This window comes from Myotis daubentonii, chromosome 5 (genome assembly GCF_963259705.1).
Source record: "Myotis daubentonii chromosome 5, mMyoDau2.1, whole genome shotgun sequence".
Classification (NCBI taxonomy): domain Eukaryota; kingdom Metazoa; phylum Chordata; class Mammalia; order Chiroptera; family Vespertilionidae; genus Myotis; species Myotis daubentonii.
The window spans coordinates 74,384,513-74,404,599 of NC_081844.1; the positions used below are offsets into that span (position 1 = coordinate 74,384,513).

General features: G+C 43.4%; 1 protein-coding gene across 11 annotated transcripts in view; it reads right to left on the reverse strand.

The window, feature by feature from the left end:
• SMURF1 (SMAD specific E3 ubiquitin protein ligase 1) overlaps positions 1-14,122 on the reverse strand; it is an 84,538-nt gene extending 70,416 nt beyond the window's left edge. For 10 of the 11 annotated variants that reach the window (XM_059698272.1, XM_059698268.1, XM_059698270.1 and 7 more), the window contains exon 1: positions 13,925-14,122. In XM_059698272.1, the coding sequence (XP_059554255.1) occupies positions 13,925-13,979 (55 nt within the window). In that variant the 5' untranslated portion in view covers positions 13,980-14,122. Of the gene's footprint in view, positions 1-6,517; positions 6,585-13,924 lie in introns of those variants that run through there. The other variant, XM_059698264.1, reaches the window with a different exon arrangement.
• Between the last annotated feature and the right edge of the window lie 5,965 nt (positions 14,123-20,087).

A 20,087-nucleotide genomic window follows, 5' to 3' on the forward strand; every position in this document is an offset into this window, starting at 1 on the left:
CCATCAAGTAATATTTACGTACTGCATGTGCCAGATGTGCCAGGGGACAGCTCTGGAGCTCATGACAAGATAACCCAACCGCATATCTGTTCCATTCATGCGGTTGTCTTCAACAAAAGTGGGATCCTGCTGACATTCAGCATATGAAATAAGCCATAAATTATGCAATAAGTAACAGTCAAGTCTCTAGAAAGACTTCCATAATTCACTTCAATTTTAATATAAAAACAGGACTAAAAAAAGAAAACCCAGGCTCATAATATCCCATTCACAATATTCTAAATACCAGGCTCCAAGAGAAATAGCGCTCTATCAAGGTTGTGTGATATCCTTACAGGTTTTATTTCTAAATTTATGCTAAGCATATTACACAGCCAACATTTTACTACACCGAGTTGGTACATAAATAGCCTGCAAGTATGTCTCAAGAACTACAATATACTGTCCACATTTATATTTTAGTGGAAAATCAACTACCACACATAGCTTTCAAATATAAGTATTGTGCTTTCTAAACTGAATGTGTTTGGGTGTATGAAAAGCATTTTCCTTATCAGGCTTCCTGACAACTTGGGCTCTTCTGAAAGGTCACAGGCACTGTCATTTAGCCTGCCTTTAGCTTCCAAATAGGTTTACTCAACCAATGTTAGTGATTTCCAAAACCATATCTCATTTTTTCCCCCTAAATCACTGAGGTAAAGCAAATAACCGAAGTTGCCAACCCTATCACTGTCTTATATAATCCATTATTAAACCTATATGGGGAATCAGTAATTATTACATTGCCAATATCGCAACATATGAGACCAAATCCAACATGAGTTTAGGACAAAAACAAAAATGAAAAGAAATTTTAGTTCACACTGTGTTATGTATAAACTGAAGACAGATGGCATTATTCTGTGGGTATGCAAACAATTTCCAGGACTTCCAAGTCAGAGGCGGCTGTAATACCAAATACCATTAAGACACATTTTTTGATATGTTAACATCTCTGAAGTCTTCAAATGAATCATATGTTACACTGTAATTATTGGTGTTTCTTTTTTAATGGTACATAAAACAATGGTATGACTTTCTATTAGAGTCAACTTAGATTACCTGAAATATGAAAATGTTAATAATAGCTAACATGTATTGAACACTGACTATGTACCAGATATTGCATGTGGATTATTTCATTTAATATCCACAACACTTATTTTACCCATTTTTATAGCTAAGGAGACTAAGAGGTGAGGTCACTTGTCTAAAGGCACAGACTGGCTCCATCCCAGCTTTTACCACCCTGGTCACTGACTTTATGGAGGGAAGAGTTTTGGGGTCTGAGAGAGCCAATAATTTCTTGAAGCATGGGTTCAAAGCTCAGCCAAGCATTCTAAAAGCACATTTTATAAAATGAATATAGGGGCAAAAATACAGAGCTCCAAATATCAAGAACAGATATATAAATTCAAAGACTTTAGCGTAGGGAAGAGTTGGTGATCATCTATCTAATAAAAAATTATACACTTGCATAAAACCAATTTTTTCTCTTTCTACACAATCTGAATTCAATTTACAAACAATTAACATGAATGTTTCTTTCTTAAAATACCTTATTATCTCTAGAGAAATGATGTAAGAATGCATTCCTACAATCTGAATTTCTGTTTAAATCTTAGTATTGAAATAATCCCAAATAAAAAAACACTATACAACAATCCAGAAACATTCTTTAATACAAATTGACAATGGAATTTGTTGGGGTTAGTTTATATATAAAGCCTCCATTCCTAACTCTTGGCAAAAATGTTTGGCACTTTTACAAAAATGCATCTTTTGTTTCACACTACTACAAAGAAGGTACTCCTTTTTCAGAAGTTCATTAAACAGTAGCTTTACCATTCTTACACTCAGCATATACAAAACTATCATTATACTTTAAAAACAACAACAACAAAAACAGTATTGTCTACTTATTTGTTAGCTGCCTTCCTAACATCCATTTTTCCTGTTCCCTCACAGGCCCCAGTCCTTTGTTGGGTAGTACTACCACCATTACTAGATTCCATGGTGGACCTTAATTGTCCAACCAGCACGTCCCATCACTCTAGCCACAGTGGTTGGTTCAGAGATGCACACATGACCCAAATTAGGTCAATCAGACGAGAGGTTTCCACTCCAGGACTCCTACTCCAGGAGCGAGCTGTTCAAGAAGTGGACTTACAGACTTTCTGCTGGTTAGCGCTAGAAGCAGATAGCCACGGGAGCTGCTGGTAGTGACCTTTTGAACACACAGGGAAGAGCCAAAAGCGGCTCTGAGGTCACTGTGAAATGAAGGGAGACCAGCTTCTTGCCATGCACATGTAACTCGTGAAATCTGAATAAACCCTGTCAACTGTACCAATGTCGACTGTCAAGTCCCTGGTTTTGATATTATACCATAGTTATGCACAGTGTTAACAATGGGGGAGGGTAAGTGAAGGGCACAAGGACCTCCCTGTACATTTCTTTGCAACTTTCTGTGAATCTATAATTACTTCAAAATTAAAAGCTAAAAATATATCACATATTTGAAAGTTGCTTAAGTACATCTTAAAAGTTCTCATCACAAGCCCAGCCGGAGTGGCTCAGTTGGTTGAGCATTGTCCTGTGCACCAAGATTAGATTCCTGGTCAAGGCACATACCTGGGTTGCAGGTTCGATCCCCAGTTGTGCACATAGGGAAGCCAATCTATCTGTGTTTCTCTCTCTCTCCCTTACTCTAAGTATGTCATCAGGTGAGGATTAAAAAAATGTTCTCATCACAAGGAAAAAAAGGTGTTTTTTTTAAACTATGTAATATGATAGATGTTAACTAGACATTGTGGTGATCATTTCACAATGCATACAAATATCAAATTATTATGTTGTACACCTGAAATTAATATGTTATATGTAAAAGATATCTCAATTAAAAAACACACACAAAAGCAGAATAACAATTGTTTTCAAAATAATAATAAATTAAATAGATAAAACTCACATGGTGTGTGAAAAGCATGCATCTATTTCTTTTTGGACCAAATATATGGAATTTAGGTTTATAATATAGTCTATATAACTCTCTGTTCATATTATTTTAATGAGTACTCGTTATTTGAAAAGAAAACAAATCTGAATCTACACAAGAGATCTCAGGAAGAAAACCTGATATGTAAACAAAATACTACATAATAAATTAGAAACTAGTTATTAAAGTTTTGACTACAATTCTTTTTGACCCTTTTTAATATTACGCCCAAGTACAGACCTAGATTTTTTTATATAGACTAGAGGCCCAGTGCACAAAATTTGTGCACTTGGGGAGTGTGTGTGTGTGGGGGGGTGTCCCTCAGCCCAGCCTGCGCCCTCTCACAGTCCGGGAGCTTTTGGGGGATGTCTGACTGAAGGCTTAGGCCTGCTCCCCGCCAGACATCTTTAGCACTGCCTTGGAGGTGGGAGAGGCTGCACTTGCCAGCTGTGAGCCAGCTTTTGGCCGAGTGGTGCTCCCCCTGTGGGAGCGCACTGACTACCTGTGTTGAGTGTTTGCCCCCTGGTGGTCAGTGTGCGTCATAGCGTCTGGTCATTCAGTGGTTTGGTCTATTTGCATATTAGCCTTTTATTATATAGGATATTTGCTAGTGCCTGGGGGGGGGGGTGCCAGCAATCTGAGTTTCAACAAGCCTCCTGGGTGACTGACACACACCAGGGCAGAACATTCATTCTCAACAGGGCAACATTGCCTAGAAGGGAGTTGAAAATTGTGTCCTGGGAGAGGAAAAAAACCTTAGGAATTATAATGCTTACACCAAAGCTATACCCTACCTAAAAAATAATGTTAATAAAAAATGTCTACGGCTGCCACGTAAGGTATGGATTGGAGAAAAGTGAAAGTAGAAGCAAAACCACAAGATGATACCATGCCACACCCACCATAAAGGTTAAAATGAAAAAGAAAATACCAAGTTTGGCAAAGATATGGAGCCACTGGGACTCTCGCACACCGCTGATGGGAATGTACATTGGTACAACCACTTTGGTAAAGTGTTGGACAGTTCTGTCAAAGTTGAACATCTGCCTATGTTGTGACCCAGCACTTCCATTCCTAAGTATATACCCAGTGGAAATGCATACATATCTCACCAAAAGACACACATATGAATGTTCATAGTGCACCATTCATAACAGCCAAAAACTTGGAACTACCCAATTGCCCATCATCCAGTAAAAGGATAAATTATGGTACATTCACATAATAGCACACTGTTCTGCAAAAAGGATGAATGATAAACAACCAAACACAACAATATAGGTAAATCTCACATATAGAATGTTGAACAAAGGAAGCCAGTCACAAAGGAATGCATACTGTATGAGTCCATTACTATGAAATTCAAAAGCATGCCAGGAGAGTGACTATCTTTGGGGAGTGGGGCGCAGAAACTGGGAAGGGAGCTTGTGGAGTATTTCAGGTACTAGTAACATTCTACTTCTTGATCTAGGTCAGAGTTTCTCCAGCACTACTGACATTTTGGACTGGGTAACCCTTTGTTGTGGGGGGCTGAGTGTGCATTATAGGCTATTTAGTGGCATCCCTGGCTTCTACCCACTAGATGCCAGTGCCACCCACACAGTTGTAATGATAAAAAACGTCTCCTGACATTGCCAAATGTCCCCTGGGAGGCACAGCTGCTCCCAGTTGAAAATCATTGATCTATGATATAGTTACACAGGTACGTTCAGTTCATGAAATATCAACAAACTGTACACTGCTTTTTTCTGTATGTACCGATATTCAATATACAGAAGCAGGAAAATATTTAGGAGATAACTATCGCAGGCATCCCAGTGAGAGGTGACATTGCCTAGGACTAGGGTGGTAATAGTGGAGATGGAGAGAAGGAAAAAGATTCAGGATATGGTATATGAGGTAAGAGTTGACAACTTCTAGAGAATGAGAAAAAAGAGAACCAAGGAATGCTTTTTGTCCAAGCAACTGACTGGTTGATGATGTCATTTACTAAGATGGGGCAATTAGGGTTGGAGCATCTTGGGGAATGGTTAAGGAGGGGGATAAAATCACAAGTTCTCCAGAGGCAACCCATGTGCTGTTCCCGTACAAGAAAATATAACATGTACTCTCAACTCTTTCAAATAGTCAGTCTTCAATTTGGTTTCTCGATCTCTCTCCCCATTGTACACAATTGAACTTGTCACTGGCCATCCCTAAATTGTCAGACCCTGGGAAGCTCCGTGCTACACTGACAGACACCTGGCCATCCTTACCACTGCTCCCGGAGCTGAAGCCAGAGGCCGTGAACACAGAGGGAAAGTGGAGGGGCTGCAGCAGCCAGGAGAAAGGGCAATGTTAGCAAGTTGCTTTGCTTCTCCACTTTAGAATCAGCCAAAATGAGGGCTTTTATAATTAATCTTTTAACATTTTTGTAATAGAGAAATAAATACTATTATAGCAAAGTGGTTTGGGTTACAAGTAACATTTAAATAAAAGAGGGCAAGCATCTGTCCAAGCAAGAGATGATTACAGCTTGAACTAGAATGGGGGCAATGGACAGTAAGAGAAGACATAGTCCAGACAAGCTGTGGTGGAGAAATGACAGGACTTGAGGATAAATTAGATATGAATGACAATGAGTCTTGATTTTTGGTTTGAGCAACTGGGTAGGTCTAACGAAGGGGGGAAGACTGGGGAGAGGACGGTTTCTGGCGTGGGGGGAGTCAAGAAGACTGTCTCGGACATGTTAAGTTTAAGGTGTCTACTAGGCATGTGGGGGGCGGGGAAGAGCAATGTCATGTTTCCAACCTTCCATAATTGTAGAGGGAAAAGGCTACCTTATCCCAGAAAGCTTGTCTAATCTTATGAGTGTGAATTACCTTCACTAAAACCGAAGAGAAGAGTTCGACTAATGTCCCATGAGTAAATGTGAGCCTTCTCCTGCATATGACTGTTGATTTTCTGGGAAAGCATGTAAATTTATTACAGGTGGATTAAATGTGCTTCTGAGTATTTTATTTGCACATGAAATGGTTATCCATTTAAGACAGGAGAAAGTATTCTTTTCTCTTCTGTAGAATGTGTTTTTAAAAAAACTGCATGCTAACATGTTTGTTTGTTTTTTAACCTAGAAATAAAAACACATTAAAAAAGAATCCAAACCCTTTTTCAACTTAGCTTGATATTTTGGCTCAAGTGAGGAAATATATAGAACTCTTTGGAAACTATGAAAAATATAAGATATGAGACATTAATAATACCGACATATATAAACAGGCAGCAAGTAATTCTCAAATCTATAATTTGTAGGAAAATATATAAAAATACAATCCAGTAATAGTTAGGATTTTTATCTCACTGATTTAATAGAAAAAAAGGGCAATAAATTACCTGCCTGATATAGAAAAAGCAAGAGATAACCAACTCCAAAAGACATTCCAAATAAATAATGTAAACCAGCACCATTATTCAGAATCAAGACCCGTCTTTCAAAGGACTCACCATAGAAAGTAGATCTAGGGAGGACCAGATTTCTGAACCTGAAAAGACTCATTTAGGCTTACTTTAAATACTAGAGGCTCGCCCTGGCCGGTTTGGCTCAGTGGATAGAGCGTCAGCCTGCGGACTCAAGGGTCCCAGGTTCGATTCCAGTCAAGGGCATGTGCCTTGGTTGTAGGCACATCCCCAGTGGGGAGTGTGCAGGAGGCAGCTGATTGGTGTTTCTCTCTCATCGATGTTTCTGGCTCTCTATCCCTCTCCCTTCCTCTCTGTAAAAAAAAAAAAAAAAAAATCAATAAAATATTTTTTTTAAAAAAATACTAGAGGCTCGGTGCACAAATTTGTGCACGGGTGGGGTCCCTCAGCCTGGCCAGTGATTGAGGCCTATCTGGTGTGGGGGGGGGGGGGCGGGGAGGGGGGAGGGGTGCCCAGCTGGCCCGTGGGGAGGGACCCCGGGAGGTTGGCTGGCCAGTCAGGGGGCTGGTGGGGGTTGGGGGGGAAGAGGCTGCTGGAGGTTGGTTGTGGGAGCGCACTGACCACCAGGAGGCAACTCCTGTGTTGAGCGTCTGCTCCCTGGTGGTCAGTACACGTCATAGTGGCTGGCCCTACCCCTGATCAGGGTTGGGGGCCAGATTGGGGGAGGGACTGCAGGCGATTGGCCGTCAGGCCCCGCCCCCTGGTCGAACTCCTGGTTGCATATTAGGCTTTTATTATATAGGACAGTACCAAACTGCCCTCCTTATTCTATTGTATCAACTTACATCTCAACCAACAGTGTGAAAGAGTTTCTGCTTTCTACACCTTTGTCATCATGACATATTTTCAAACTCTTTGGTCTCTGCCAATCTACTAGATGAAAAACTGTTTCACCTTTAGTTTTAATTGGTATTTTGTTTAGTATGAATAGGGCTGTGTCTTTTTACATATTTAAAATTCCTTTTCATTCTTTTCTGTGAATTATCCATATTCTTTGCTCAATAGGTTACTGGCCTTTTTGTCACTGGTTTTGAAAGATCTTTATATATTAAGGAAGCTAGACTTTCATTTTCATACAGATTGCAAATTGTTTTCCCGAGTTTGTGTTTGCATATTGATTTTTAACCAATTTTATTTTTCCATGGAAAAATTTTCTATCCAGCTATTATACTAAGGTTTTTTAAATTAATTATAATTGCTTTTCAGCTGATTCTTTTGCATTTAAGATATAAAATCATATCACCTGCAAATAATAGCAATTTTGCTTGCTTTCTGATATCTTCCTCTAGTTAATAACAACTGTGACAGTGTACAGCCCTGTACTGTTCCTGATTTTAATAGAAATGCTTCCAAGATTTCATAAGTGAAGATGATGCTGGCTTTGGCTTGCAACATGATTTCTCTAATGGACTCTCTGAATGCGTAGAGAATTTAACAATTTGTTCTTTTTTAAAAAATATATATTTTATTGGTTTTTTACAGAGAGGAAGGGAGAGGGATAGAGAGTTAGAAACATCGATGGAGAGAAACATCGATCAGCTGCCTCCTGCACACCCCCTACTGGGGATGTGCCCGCAACCAAGGTACATGCCCTTGACCGGAATCGAACGGGGGACCCTTCAGTCCGCAGGCCGACGCTCTATCCACTGAGCCAAACCGGTCAGGGCAACAATTTGTTCTTGAGCATTATTTTTCCGTGCTTATCAACAGGTTCTACAGTTGTTCTTCAGTGTCAATGTACATCATTAGCCTTAGCATTTACATGATGATTTAGGAATAAGAAGTAAAAGGAATCTAGGACTGTATTTACATTGTGCTGCTCTATAAATAATTCATAACTGCTCATCAAGCTATTTAATTAATATCAAGTCCTTGTGCAATACAAAAAGGCAGGTATATTGCATTTTGGATAGAAAAACTGAGTCATGAAAATATTATAATTCAACCCACCCCCCTCTCTTCATTGTGGCACGTTTATGAGTAGAATTCAGACCTTCTGATTCCTAACCCAGTGTTTCAGCCACAAGAAAGCACTGTAGCCTTTAGAGAATTTAGCAGATGCCCAACATACGAAGAAGAAAGCAGGCTGCCGTCTACAACCCGCAGCTTCACAACGTCCTCTTCCAGGCTCCTGAAAGCAACCTCCAAGTTGGACTCAGGAGCTTCAAACATCTGAAATGCATCACCCAGCAGCCGGCATAATAGGTTCATGCTCAGTGATACATGATGTTGCCGACATTCCTCAGCCAATTAGAATTCCTTTCAGCTGCAATGGAGGTGAACACAGCTGGAATTACAGAATGGGGTGCATCACCAGCCGCACTGATTGTACATTATTTAAGCCTTGTTTTAAAACAATAAAAGGATTTCCCCCCTTTCATCCAGAAATATGGAAACGTCATTCCACTTAGTTAAATATCTAAATGGAGTAAATTGCATCTGTAGACACAACAGTAATTCTAACATTTTAAAAAGATTTGCCTGATCTAGACGGCTAGGAGCTTTTGTTTTTCCAACATAGCTCTGCAGCTCTTCTTTGACTAGATGGCCTTAGGGACCAGTCAGCTGGAGTCAGAGCGCTGTGGACAACAAGCCAACCTAAGGTAGGGGCTTTCTCTCAATGAAACTCACTACAACCAGCCAACCTAAGGTAGGGAGGGGCTTTCTCTCAATGAAACTCACCTACAATAAGTCAACCAGTAATTTAACTTGCTTAGTGACCCTAACCCCACACAATTTTAATTCTCTATTTGTTAAAAAAATATTTAACCTCTAAAATGGTTTTGAAATCACAAAAGTTTGACTCAAATAAGAATCCTAAAAGTTAGGGTTTCTCAATTAGAAAATACCAAAATTATTTCGTCATGTCAGGTTTTTTGTACTTCCTTTTCAGTCTAGCACGCACTAAAATAGATAATTCAGCTATTTTAACTTTTAACCAGTGCCCCCAAATGTGTTACACAACAACCAGTCTAGTTAACTGGATCATTAAGCTGATGTTGAAATATTATGGGTCAGTCTTTCTTTTTTGTATTCATGAGGAAATACTTCTTCGCCAGTGACTCAGCCCCCAGAACCTCCCCGGTTCACCCAATGTTCCACACTAGAACCTGAAAATGTAACCAAACAGAGAAAATGGAAACCTGTAGAAGAGAAGGAAAACTCGAAATCCAGACACCACTGGCATAATTGCAAAATAGAAGTTTTGAAATCTGACCAATAAATGGACTTGCAGTAAAAAATTCTACTGGGACACATCACAACTACTGCAAAAGTACAGATAGAAATAAGTACATGAGATATTTCATTTCTCAAGTCTGTAAGTTGGGTCAAGAAAATGAAAAAGGGAAAATGAATTTAAAAAAGGCTTTTCTTAAGACAACACAAATGTGATCAAATAACAAAATCAATAATAGTCCTGTATATGGCAGAATGTGACTCCTTTTAAAGTATAACTGCAGTTTAAATTTTGCAATAGGACTTGATTTAACTCATTCCACATCCTTAAACAATTCAGCTCAAAGAAGTGCCTTGACTGTACCTCATAAACTTGAGGCCATCCTTGAGGAAAATATGTAAACTCAGGTGCAGTGCAAGGCTATAACCTGATGGCTAGCAATTCCATCTTATCTGAGTGGCCGCTGTTAAAAGTTCTGCCTGCCTTGTATAAGGGAGGTTCGTTGCTGGTACAAAGGGACAAAGGCAACACTCTTAACAGCTTTATCTTTCTTAAGAGCAACCTAATCATTTCAAATCAGTAATGTCACCTGTTATTGGTCAATTAATGTTATTAACAGTTATTACTACTATTTCTCTCCAAGCTGCATCACCTGAAGGACAAACACAAGCCAGCCTTACATCACATGAGCTACAACTTAAAAAATAGCCTCCATTCCCATATGCTATCAAGGGAGGTTTCTCTCCCCACCTCTAAGTGGAATTAGAATTTTCTCTCTTCACAGTACACAGTCACAATCCAAGAGATAGAAAAACACAAAGAGGTCTGAGAGTATTTCAAGGCATAAAAGCACAGAAAAGTTTAGGCATTTGGTATTTCAACTAACTGGTTAACATTAGATACAACTTAATTTGTTTGAAGAGCAGTGTGGAACCCTTAGAGCTCAAAATTCCATTCTTTTACCCAAGTGGCCTAAATACCGTATCTGGGATTCATTTATGTACCACATAAGAACAAAGTTTTTGAAAATCCTGCTTGAATTTAAAATAAAAAAGTTTCCCAAGTGTTTGGCCATTGAACTCTAAAATGTCTGCAAGATAATGCTCTTTAACAAAGATTCTCTATTTTGAAAATACTGTGCCCAAACCTACTTATACCTTTAAAAACTATTACCTTGCTAAAATACCACAAAGACATTCTTTTAAATTATATTCTTTTATATAAAAAGACTCAAACATTCTTCTACTGTTTAGGCCAGATTTCCAAAGCAGTTCAACAGACTACCTAATAGTTTTTAAAACAAAAGGGATTCCACAGGAATTTTTAAAAAAAGAAGAAATCATAATTGTAATCAATACAAAAAAGTAATGCTTGGCATCAATCAAACACAAGTCATGTGTTTTAACACAAATTTCTGAATATCAGGATTGAGACCTAACAGAAAACATAAACACCCAACGGTAATTTGGAATAAGCCAAACTGACAGATCCTGTAAGAAGGAGAGTCAAATAATGTTATAAATGGAGTTAAGACCTCATTTTTTATATGAGGAAACTGAGACCCAGAGAAGTTACAGAATTTGTTCCATATCATGCAGTTTATGGCAGGTCTGACCAAAATCAAGCCTTTTAATTCTAAATCCAATGTTCTACTCACCACCAAATATAATTGTAGACCCCAAAATTGTAAATGCTCTTTTATAACACCCATGTCTTCATATTTTGCAATGAATTACCCTGTGTGGTATTCACTAGTTAGAATAGCTCTCATTTCTAAAAGTCTCATTTCCAAGTATCACACATGGAAATAAACTCTGAAACTTGTAACAAAAGTATACGCTCTTGAAAGATGGCTAGCCTACTTGCTAAAAGTGAAGATATTTCAAACTCCTGACAAACTTAAAGATGAAGCCAAAACCCAGCCTATCTTCAAAAAATATCTAATTCCAACGTTTCTGTGTACATTCATATCAACAGACAACTGGCATCATGTGTGTCCACAATCATCCCTAAACTCTCAATCCTGTTGCAGCAATGACCACACTCTGTCGTGTCATTAACATCACCCGGGAAAAGGTGTTTTGGAAAAAACACTCATCATCTGATCCTTTACTGTCAAGTAAATATTAAAACTCTTTGAATAATTTTTGAAGCATTTCTACACCACATCTAAATTCCTGAATCAAAAAATAATTTGGGAGGACAAACCAAGCCCTCCCTTTCACAAGGAAAAAGCCCACACCCAACCTGCCTATTAGGATTAATACATATTATACACCTGACACAAACATTGTAATTAAAACCTATTATTTCTAAAACATTAATCCCATTTCTACCCCAAATCAGTTACTTTTGCTTTTAACAAAAAAACCCCCACCAATCTGATGGCAATTATAGATTTAATTTGTAAATGAAAATCAAATTAAAGTTGTCAGTAATTAAAGTTTTACGAGCATTACAAAGTCAAATACGTGGCTTTTATGTAACCATAAAATAACAATGTATACACTGCATCTACAGAGTAAGAAGTGTTAAAATAAAGGATTGTTTCTCCAGAAGCAAAGATCCCTGGGCTATGCCCGTTACTTCACAAAACTAGGGTCTGAGTTTGGGTCCAAATCATCATCTGATCTGGTCATATCATCTAATCATAACCTGATCAGGCATTTTTATACCTACAAAAAAATTATGGCCCTCTTCTTGAAACAAAAAATGGATCATGCAACAGCGGTGGATTTTCAAAGGAAAACGATCACCCATTGCGGTTTTCACAGATTCACCAATGATTTAGGGCTAAGCATCTGCCAGGAAGTGTCCCGAAAATGCTCACTTGTCTCTTTGAAAGGGACTCTGACTTTGGAGTCCTCATCAGACCCGTCGCTGAAGAGAAAAATCCAGGGGAAACCCCCCTTGCAGGGATCAGCCCAAACTTTTCACTTCCTCTTCAGAGCTGGAAACATTCGCGTTTGGAAAGTCCCCCAGCAGCACGGTATTCGCAACACTACAGTTCGGCCTCCGCTAGGCGCGGGGACGGGGGGCAGCCGCCCACAGCGAGGAGGCGAGGCGAAGGGGCGGATGAGGATGCGGACCGGCCCAGCACCCCGGGGCCCGCGAGCGAGGGGCGCCGCCAGCGCACCCCGCCGGCATGTGCACCCACCCACCACCACGGCGCAGGCCCGCGGCAGAGCTCGGCGCTCGCCCTGGAAGGTGGCACTCCAGCCGCCCAGGAGACACAGGCATTTCACTGAAGACTGCATGAGCGGAGCGGGGGGCCTGCGGGGTGCCGCTGCCCAAGCCGGTTGTGTGTGCGGGGGAGAGGAAGAGGGGGATCCACACCTAACGGGGCCTCGGGGATGGGGAGGGGGGGGCGATGGTGAAGTGCAAGGCAGGAAGGAGAGAATGCGGGGAGCACAGCAGGACCCGAGAGCGCCCGGCCTGGGAGCGAAAGGAAGTGGACGGGACTGGAGCGGGCTGGGCGGAGGGGCGGCGAGGAGCACGGGCCCGGGAGGAGCTGCGGGAGCGGACGGAGGAATTCGGGGCTGAAGGAAAGGGTGGAGGCCGCGAGACAGAAGCCGGGGGCGGGGCTGGCGATAAGCGAGGGCGGGGCCAAAAGAAAATGAGGGGCGGAGTTTGGGAGAGAAAGTGAGGGGGCGAATCTGGGGGAGCGGGAGGGGGCGGGGCCAGGAGCAGAGGAGCCGGGGGGCCGAGAGCGGGTGCGGGAGGAGGCGGGAGGGGGCGGCGGGAGGGAGCAGCGTCCCGGCAGGTAGCGGGGAGGCGGGGAAGCCAGAAGCCGGGAAGGTGGTGAGGAGAGGGGCGGGGCCGGGAGGGAAAGGCGAGTGCAGGTGAGGGGACGGGAGGAGGGGAGGGAGGGGGACGAGCGCGGGAGGCGGGCTCCGGAGGGAGAAGCGGGGGGACCCCGGGGAGGGAGGGGGGAGCGGGACGAGAAGGATGGAGGCGGGGAGGCGAGGGGGCGGGGCCAGGAGGAGAGGACCGAGGGGGCAGGTGGGGGCAGGAGGGCGGCGAGAAGGCAGAGGGGAGGGGGAGACGCGGGGGGGCGGGGCCGGAGAGCGAGGGGGCGGGGCCGGAGGGAGAAGCGAGGGGCACTCGCCGAGGGGGGTGACGAGGTCCTGGGACAACGGCCGACGTGGGGGAGGGCCACTCCCGCAGGGCGCTCTGCGGGGAAGGCCGGGCGGCCGAGGGGCCGTGCGGGCCGGGTGGGCGCCGTGGGGGCGGCGCGGGCCTCCCGCCCGCCGTACCTGTCAGACGGATCTTGATGCTGGAGCCGTTCCTGCGCGTCCCGGGGTTCGACATCTCCCGCCAACGATCGGGTAGCCGGGGATCCAGCGCCGCCGCCCCCCGGCCCGGCCCGGCCCGGCCCCGCCGCCGCCGCCTCAAGGTTACGGCTCCGGGCTGGGCGCCGGGGTCCGAGCCGGGACACCAACTCCGCGGCCCAGGCGTCCGGGCGGCGGGCGGATGCTCGAGCCGGGAGATCCGCTCTGGACCCGGCGCCTCTGACCCTGGCTCGCTCCCAGCCCAGCCCCGTCCGGAGCCGCCGCCGCCGCCGCCTCCACCGCCTCTGAGCCGGACGCCTGCCGCCCTCGCCGCTTCCGCCGCCGCCGCCGCCGCCGCCGCCTCCCCGAGCCGCGCGCGCTCTCGCTGCCGTGCCGGCCCGGCCCGCGCGCGCCCCGGTGTGCGCCCCCGCGCCTGCGAGCGTGCGCGTCCCCGTGGGGCACGTCGGGGCGGGGCGGGGCGGGGAGCGCGGCTGCGTTGCCAGCCCAGCCTCGGGCGCGCGGGGTCTCTCTCGCGTGGCCCGGCTTCCTGCTTCCTCCGGGTGCGGGTGGCTTCCCTGGGATCCCGGAGGCGGTTACCCGGTTTCGGGAGCGGAGCGCGCCCCGAAAGCCCGCGCCCGGAGGCCAGTACCACGGCCGCGGGTGCACGGAGCCGAGGCCGCTGGCCACCAGCACCAGGGGTGCCCCGGGGCGGGCGGGACGGCGCGTCCCGCGCTGGGTCGCCGGCCCCTGGGTCTTCGCCACGTTCTCGGAGGGGACCGACCTTCAGATGCGGACGAGGAGGTTCAGAGGACCGCGTGGATTTTCCAGGCCCCTGGCTCAGGGCTCCTGATAGGTACTGAAGAGAGGGTTACATGCACCCGTGGCCTGTTACCACACTAAGCACCTTGCACAAACAGACAATACCTTTTTAAATGTTGTGTTTTATGTTAGTAGAGAGCCTTTAGATAGTGCAATCTCAAGGGGTGGCTTCCCCAAGAGCCAGTCCTCTCTAGGTGTGCTCTCTGCAGCTAGTGCTCTCGATTGACCCGTAACAAAGTTGCTAGAATCACAGGAACAAGGTGAGCAACATTGGAGAGAATAAAGTGTGTGTGTGTGTGGGGGGGGGGGGGGGGGGGGTTGATGTTTGTTATCCTGTCCGCATACAGTTCAAACAAAAAAGCAGTTTTACAGCCAGCGTTTCCCTGTCTTCTGCTCATATTTCCCTTCCTCCCAGAGTTGTGGGATAAAACGAAAAGCTCTGATGCTTTATCCAGCAATCCAGCTTCTCTCAGTTAACCTTTATAGAAAGGAAATGATCCGCTAATAAAGAGGAAAAGCTGAGTTTGAGTATCAAACTTGTTTTTGACCAACTACCTACTTCTTTCAACGCCTTCATTTGGTGTGTGTCCTAAGGAAGCCAGGTTCTGAGCCATTGCTGGCACCCACTGCAGCTGTGGGCCTTTTCTGGGGTCGCAGTCCAGCATAACTAGAGCCCTCTGCCTCCCCAGCGCACCTTGGCATGCCTGCCCACCTGAGCCCCAGTCCTGTAAAAACAGTCTCTCCTGGGCTGGATTCAAGGCTTCCTTGAACTTCAATCTATTAACTAACGCACAGCCTACGGCATTTCTCTAACCCTTTGCAGCTCAGACTTTCAATGGGTCTAGTGAAACACCAAAGAAGACAAGCTATGTTTAAACAGCAGAACAGCAGATCCAGAATCCAGCTGTTCCCTAACAGTGAGTCTCAGTCTGAAAAAATTCATTCGGGATCTCTGATGCCCTCAAGAAATTCCCATTCTTCTCTCAGTCCAGGTAGTATTCCCCTCTCCTCTTTATCCCCATATTCAAGTATCTTCTCTCTAAACCAGACGCAACCTCTCTCTGGCCCCTGTTCTGATAACCAGCTGTTTTCCTGACCTAAAAACCTACGGTCTATTAACCTGTCTTCTTACCTGCCCAGACTTCTGTACTTACCTTTGCTGGATTATTTCTAATAATCCTGAGTCAGGAGGTCACTTCCGGAAGTTACCAAAAGGCATTTCAGTTTACTCATTAACAAGTAATTGCTGTTGTCATTTAACGAGGTACATCTAACAGTGTCTTTCAACACAACCTTCACAAGCCGGACCTTCCTAAAGGAAAGCTAATGTTTTATTCACCAGCAAACATGGGCCACCTACTATGCGACTGGGGGCAAGGAACACAATCACAGCGATAGCATTTCAGAAGCTCAGTTTACTGGACGAAACAGACATGAACAGCTGACAGTGATACAGTGGTGGAGAAGTGTACAGAGGGCTGGAACATAGGCGGCAGGACGATTCTGCCTGGGAGCAGAGGCATGGGGAGATCAGAGAAGAACCATAGGAGACCTGATCTAGGACATAAAGGCAGAGTTCAAGTTTGTTGGGCAAAGAGGTGGGGAAGGGCACTGTAAACAAGAGGGAACGGCTTATACAAAAGCGTCTTCCATCCCTGCATCTTAACTCTTAAAAATTAGAATTTTGTGCTAAGGTTGTGGGACAGCCCTTACATTGAACTTAAGGTGTGTCTTCATATCCTTTCATCATGTATCAGATTTATCAAAAATATGATTTTTTTTTTATCCTCACCAGAGGATATTTTTTTCTTTTGAGTTTTAGAGAGAGTGGGAGGGAGAGATGGAGAAACATTGTGTGAGAGAGGCACATGGATTGATTCCCTCCCACACACACAGTCTCATAGCTCCTAGATTAAGAGTTCCTAATCTAAAGGAAATGATCAAGCAAATAACATTGGGAATGTTCCATATGTTTGTTTAGGAGCCAGCGCAACAGTAGCCGCCTTTGAAGACAGTGGGTATGCTGGAAAGAGGACAGCTCTGACCCACCCAGATCCACACTCTACCCGAGCCCTATCGCATTACCAGCTGGACTAGGGCAAGTTAATGAAATTCTCCAAGCCTCACTGTAAAAATGGAGATAATGCCTCTCACCCAAAGTTTAAAATAAATCATGGATTTTTTTAAATTCTTCCTTTAATTAGACCATGGACATAGACTTAGCAGGCACTCCATACATGATAGCGGTTATTAGTACCAGTAAAATGCGTGTGCTAGTCTTTGCGGAAACCTACTAGTGCTATGACTAGGGAAATCTGTTTGGCGGGAGTGGATGGCTGTAACAAATACCTCTTGAGAGCATATTGCTCTACCTGAGCTGGTGCCTCGGCGGCCAGTGGCTAGGTCAGATTAGCCTTTAAGGTCTTTTCTAGATTTGGAATCTAGCCTTTTTTTTGCTTTTCACCTGAACATCAAGTTTTCCAAACAATTGGATGTACACAATTGTGATTAATTAGCATAGTTATTTATTCTTTTATGTCTGGAAGCCTTTAGGATCATCCTCTCACTTCCAACCTAAACTTAATACTACCAATATGCAAGTCTTACTATAGCATTATCATTGGTAGGGTTTATTACTTGGGTTTTTTAAATTGAAAATTTTATCGAGATAATTGTAGATTCACATGCAGTTGTAAAAAATAGCCCTAGCTGGTTTGGCTCAGTGGATAGAGTGTCAGCCTGTGGACTGAAGGGTCCTGGGTTCGATTCCAGTCAAGGGTATGTACCTTGGTTGCAGGAACAATGTGGGAAGCAACCGATCAATGTGTCTCTCTTACATTGATGTTTCTCTCTCTCTCTTTCTCTTCCTCTCTCTCTCTCTCTCTCTCTCTCTCTCCTTCCTCCATTCCTTCTACTCTCTCTCTGAAAAGCAATGGAAAAAATATCCTTGAGTGAGGATTAACAAATAAATAAATAAATACAAATAGATAAATAAAATAAAATAATACCGAGATATCCCTTGCCCAGTTTCTCCCAATGATAACAATTTGCAAAACTGTAGTATGAATATAACAACCAAAATACTGACACTCATGCAATCCAATGAGATTCAGATGTCCCCAGTTTTACTGTACTGATGTGTGTGTGTGTGTGTGTGTTTATTAAGTTCTACAGTTTTAACACCTGTGTAGGTCCAAGTACCCACCACCACACTAAAAATACTGAACAATCCCAACACCACATGAATCCCTTATGTTTAGAACCGTACCTTTTGCCTCACCCCCAAGACCTGGCAACCACTTATCTGTCCTCCACTTCTAAAACGTTGTCAGTTCAAAAATGTTTCATATATAGATATGGAATCATACAGGGTGTGAATCTTTTGGGAAATGGCATAATTCCCTAGAAAGTCATGCAAGTTGTTACATGTATCAGTGGTTCATTCCTTTTTATTACTGAGCAGTATTCCATAGTACGGACGTATACGTTTGCTTAACCATTCACCCTTTGAAGGACACCTGGGTAGCTCCAGTTTCTGGCGATTGCAAATAAACTACTATGAATATTCGTGTACAGGTTTTGGTGCGAACATAAGTTTTCCATTTCTCTGGGATAAATGCCCAAGAGTGCAATTGCTGAGTCATATTGAGAATTACATGTTTAGTTTTATAAGAAACTGCCAAACTCTTTTCCAGAGTGGCTACAGCATTTTACTTTTCTCCCAGCAATGTTTCTCAGCATCCTTACTAGTATTTGGTGTTGTCACTATTCTTCCTTTGCACCACCCTGGTAAGTGTGTAGTTGTTCTGTTTTATGGCTGTGGAATTATTTGAGGGGTAGATTATTTCTTCAAATATATGCAGCCAGGTAATTAGGGACAACTCTAGAAAAATAGTCTTTAGTCTTTTTTAATTTTTTTTTTTTTTTTTGTTAGCAGAACCGGTTTTATTGAGAGCATCCATGCGAATTAAAGTCTGTTAGTCTGTGTGTAGAGCCCCATATGGCCATAAGCCATGTGGGCACGGGGATGTGTTCCCCTGCCACCTGAACGTCAGGAATCCATTGCATGCCGGGAAGAACTCTTTAGTCTTTTTTTTTTTTTTTTAAAGTCTTACTTTAAAGATCCTAGTTGAACCCCACAGTCTATGTTAAGAAATAGCTAAGGTCATCAGTGAAAATGAGAAAATTACTGAACTGCTATTATTAATTAAAAATGTAATTTTGTTTAAAGAACAGTTCTCAGATGAGCAGTGCTTTAAACAATTTAATTTATTATCCTAATAAAAAAATTAAGATACAATTAAGAATATAATAAGCTCAATTGAAAAAATTCAGACATGACCATTTTATTGTAAATAAACAAAGGAGAGCCCAGCTGGTGTGGCTCAGTTGGTTGAGCATTGTCCCATGCACCAAGAGGTCACTGGTTCGATTCCCGGTCAGGGCGATTCCAGGTTGTGGGCTCAATCCAGATTGGGGGGGGGAGGGGGCGTGCAGGAGGCAGCCAATTGATGTTTCTCTCTATGTTTCTATCTGTCCTTCTCCCTTTCTCTCTCTCTAAAAAACAAATAAATAAAAATATATTTTAAAAAATAAAGGACATGTCCAGGCTTATGCCATGATTTTACAATTTTTTTTTTAAATTAAATCTTTATTGTTCAGATTATTACATTTGTTCCTCTTTTTCTCCCCCCATAACTCCCCTCCTCCCAGTTCCCGCCCCACCCTCCGCCCTCACTCCCCACCCACTGTCCTCATCCATAGGTGCACGATTTTTGTCCAGTCTCTTCCCACATCTCCCACACCCCTTTCCCCCCCAAGAATAGTCAGTCCATTCCCTTTCTATGTCTCTGATTCTATTATAATCAACAGTTCATTCTGTTCATCAGATTATTTATTCACTTGATTCTTAGATTCACTTGTTGATAGATGCATATTTGTTGTTCATAATTTGTATCTTTACCTTTTTCTTCCTCTTCCTCTTCTTAAAGGGTACCTTTCAGCATTTCATATAATCCTGGTTTGGTGGTGATGAACTCCTTTAGCTTTTCCTTATCTGTGAAGCTCTTTATCTGACCTTCAATTCTGAATGATAGCTTTGCTGGATAAAGTAATCTTGGTTGTAGGTTCTTGGTATTCATCACTTTGAATATTTCTTGCCACTCCCTTCTGGCCTGCAAAGTTTCTGTTGAGAAATCAGCTGACAGTCGTATGGGTATTCCCTTGTAGGTAACTGAGTTTCTTTCTCTTGCTGTTTTTAAGATTCTCTCTTTATCTTTTGCTCTTGGCATTTTAATTATGATGTGTCTTGGTGTGGTCCTCTTTGGAT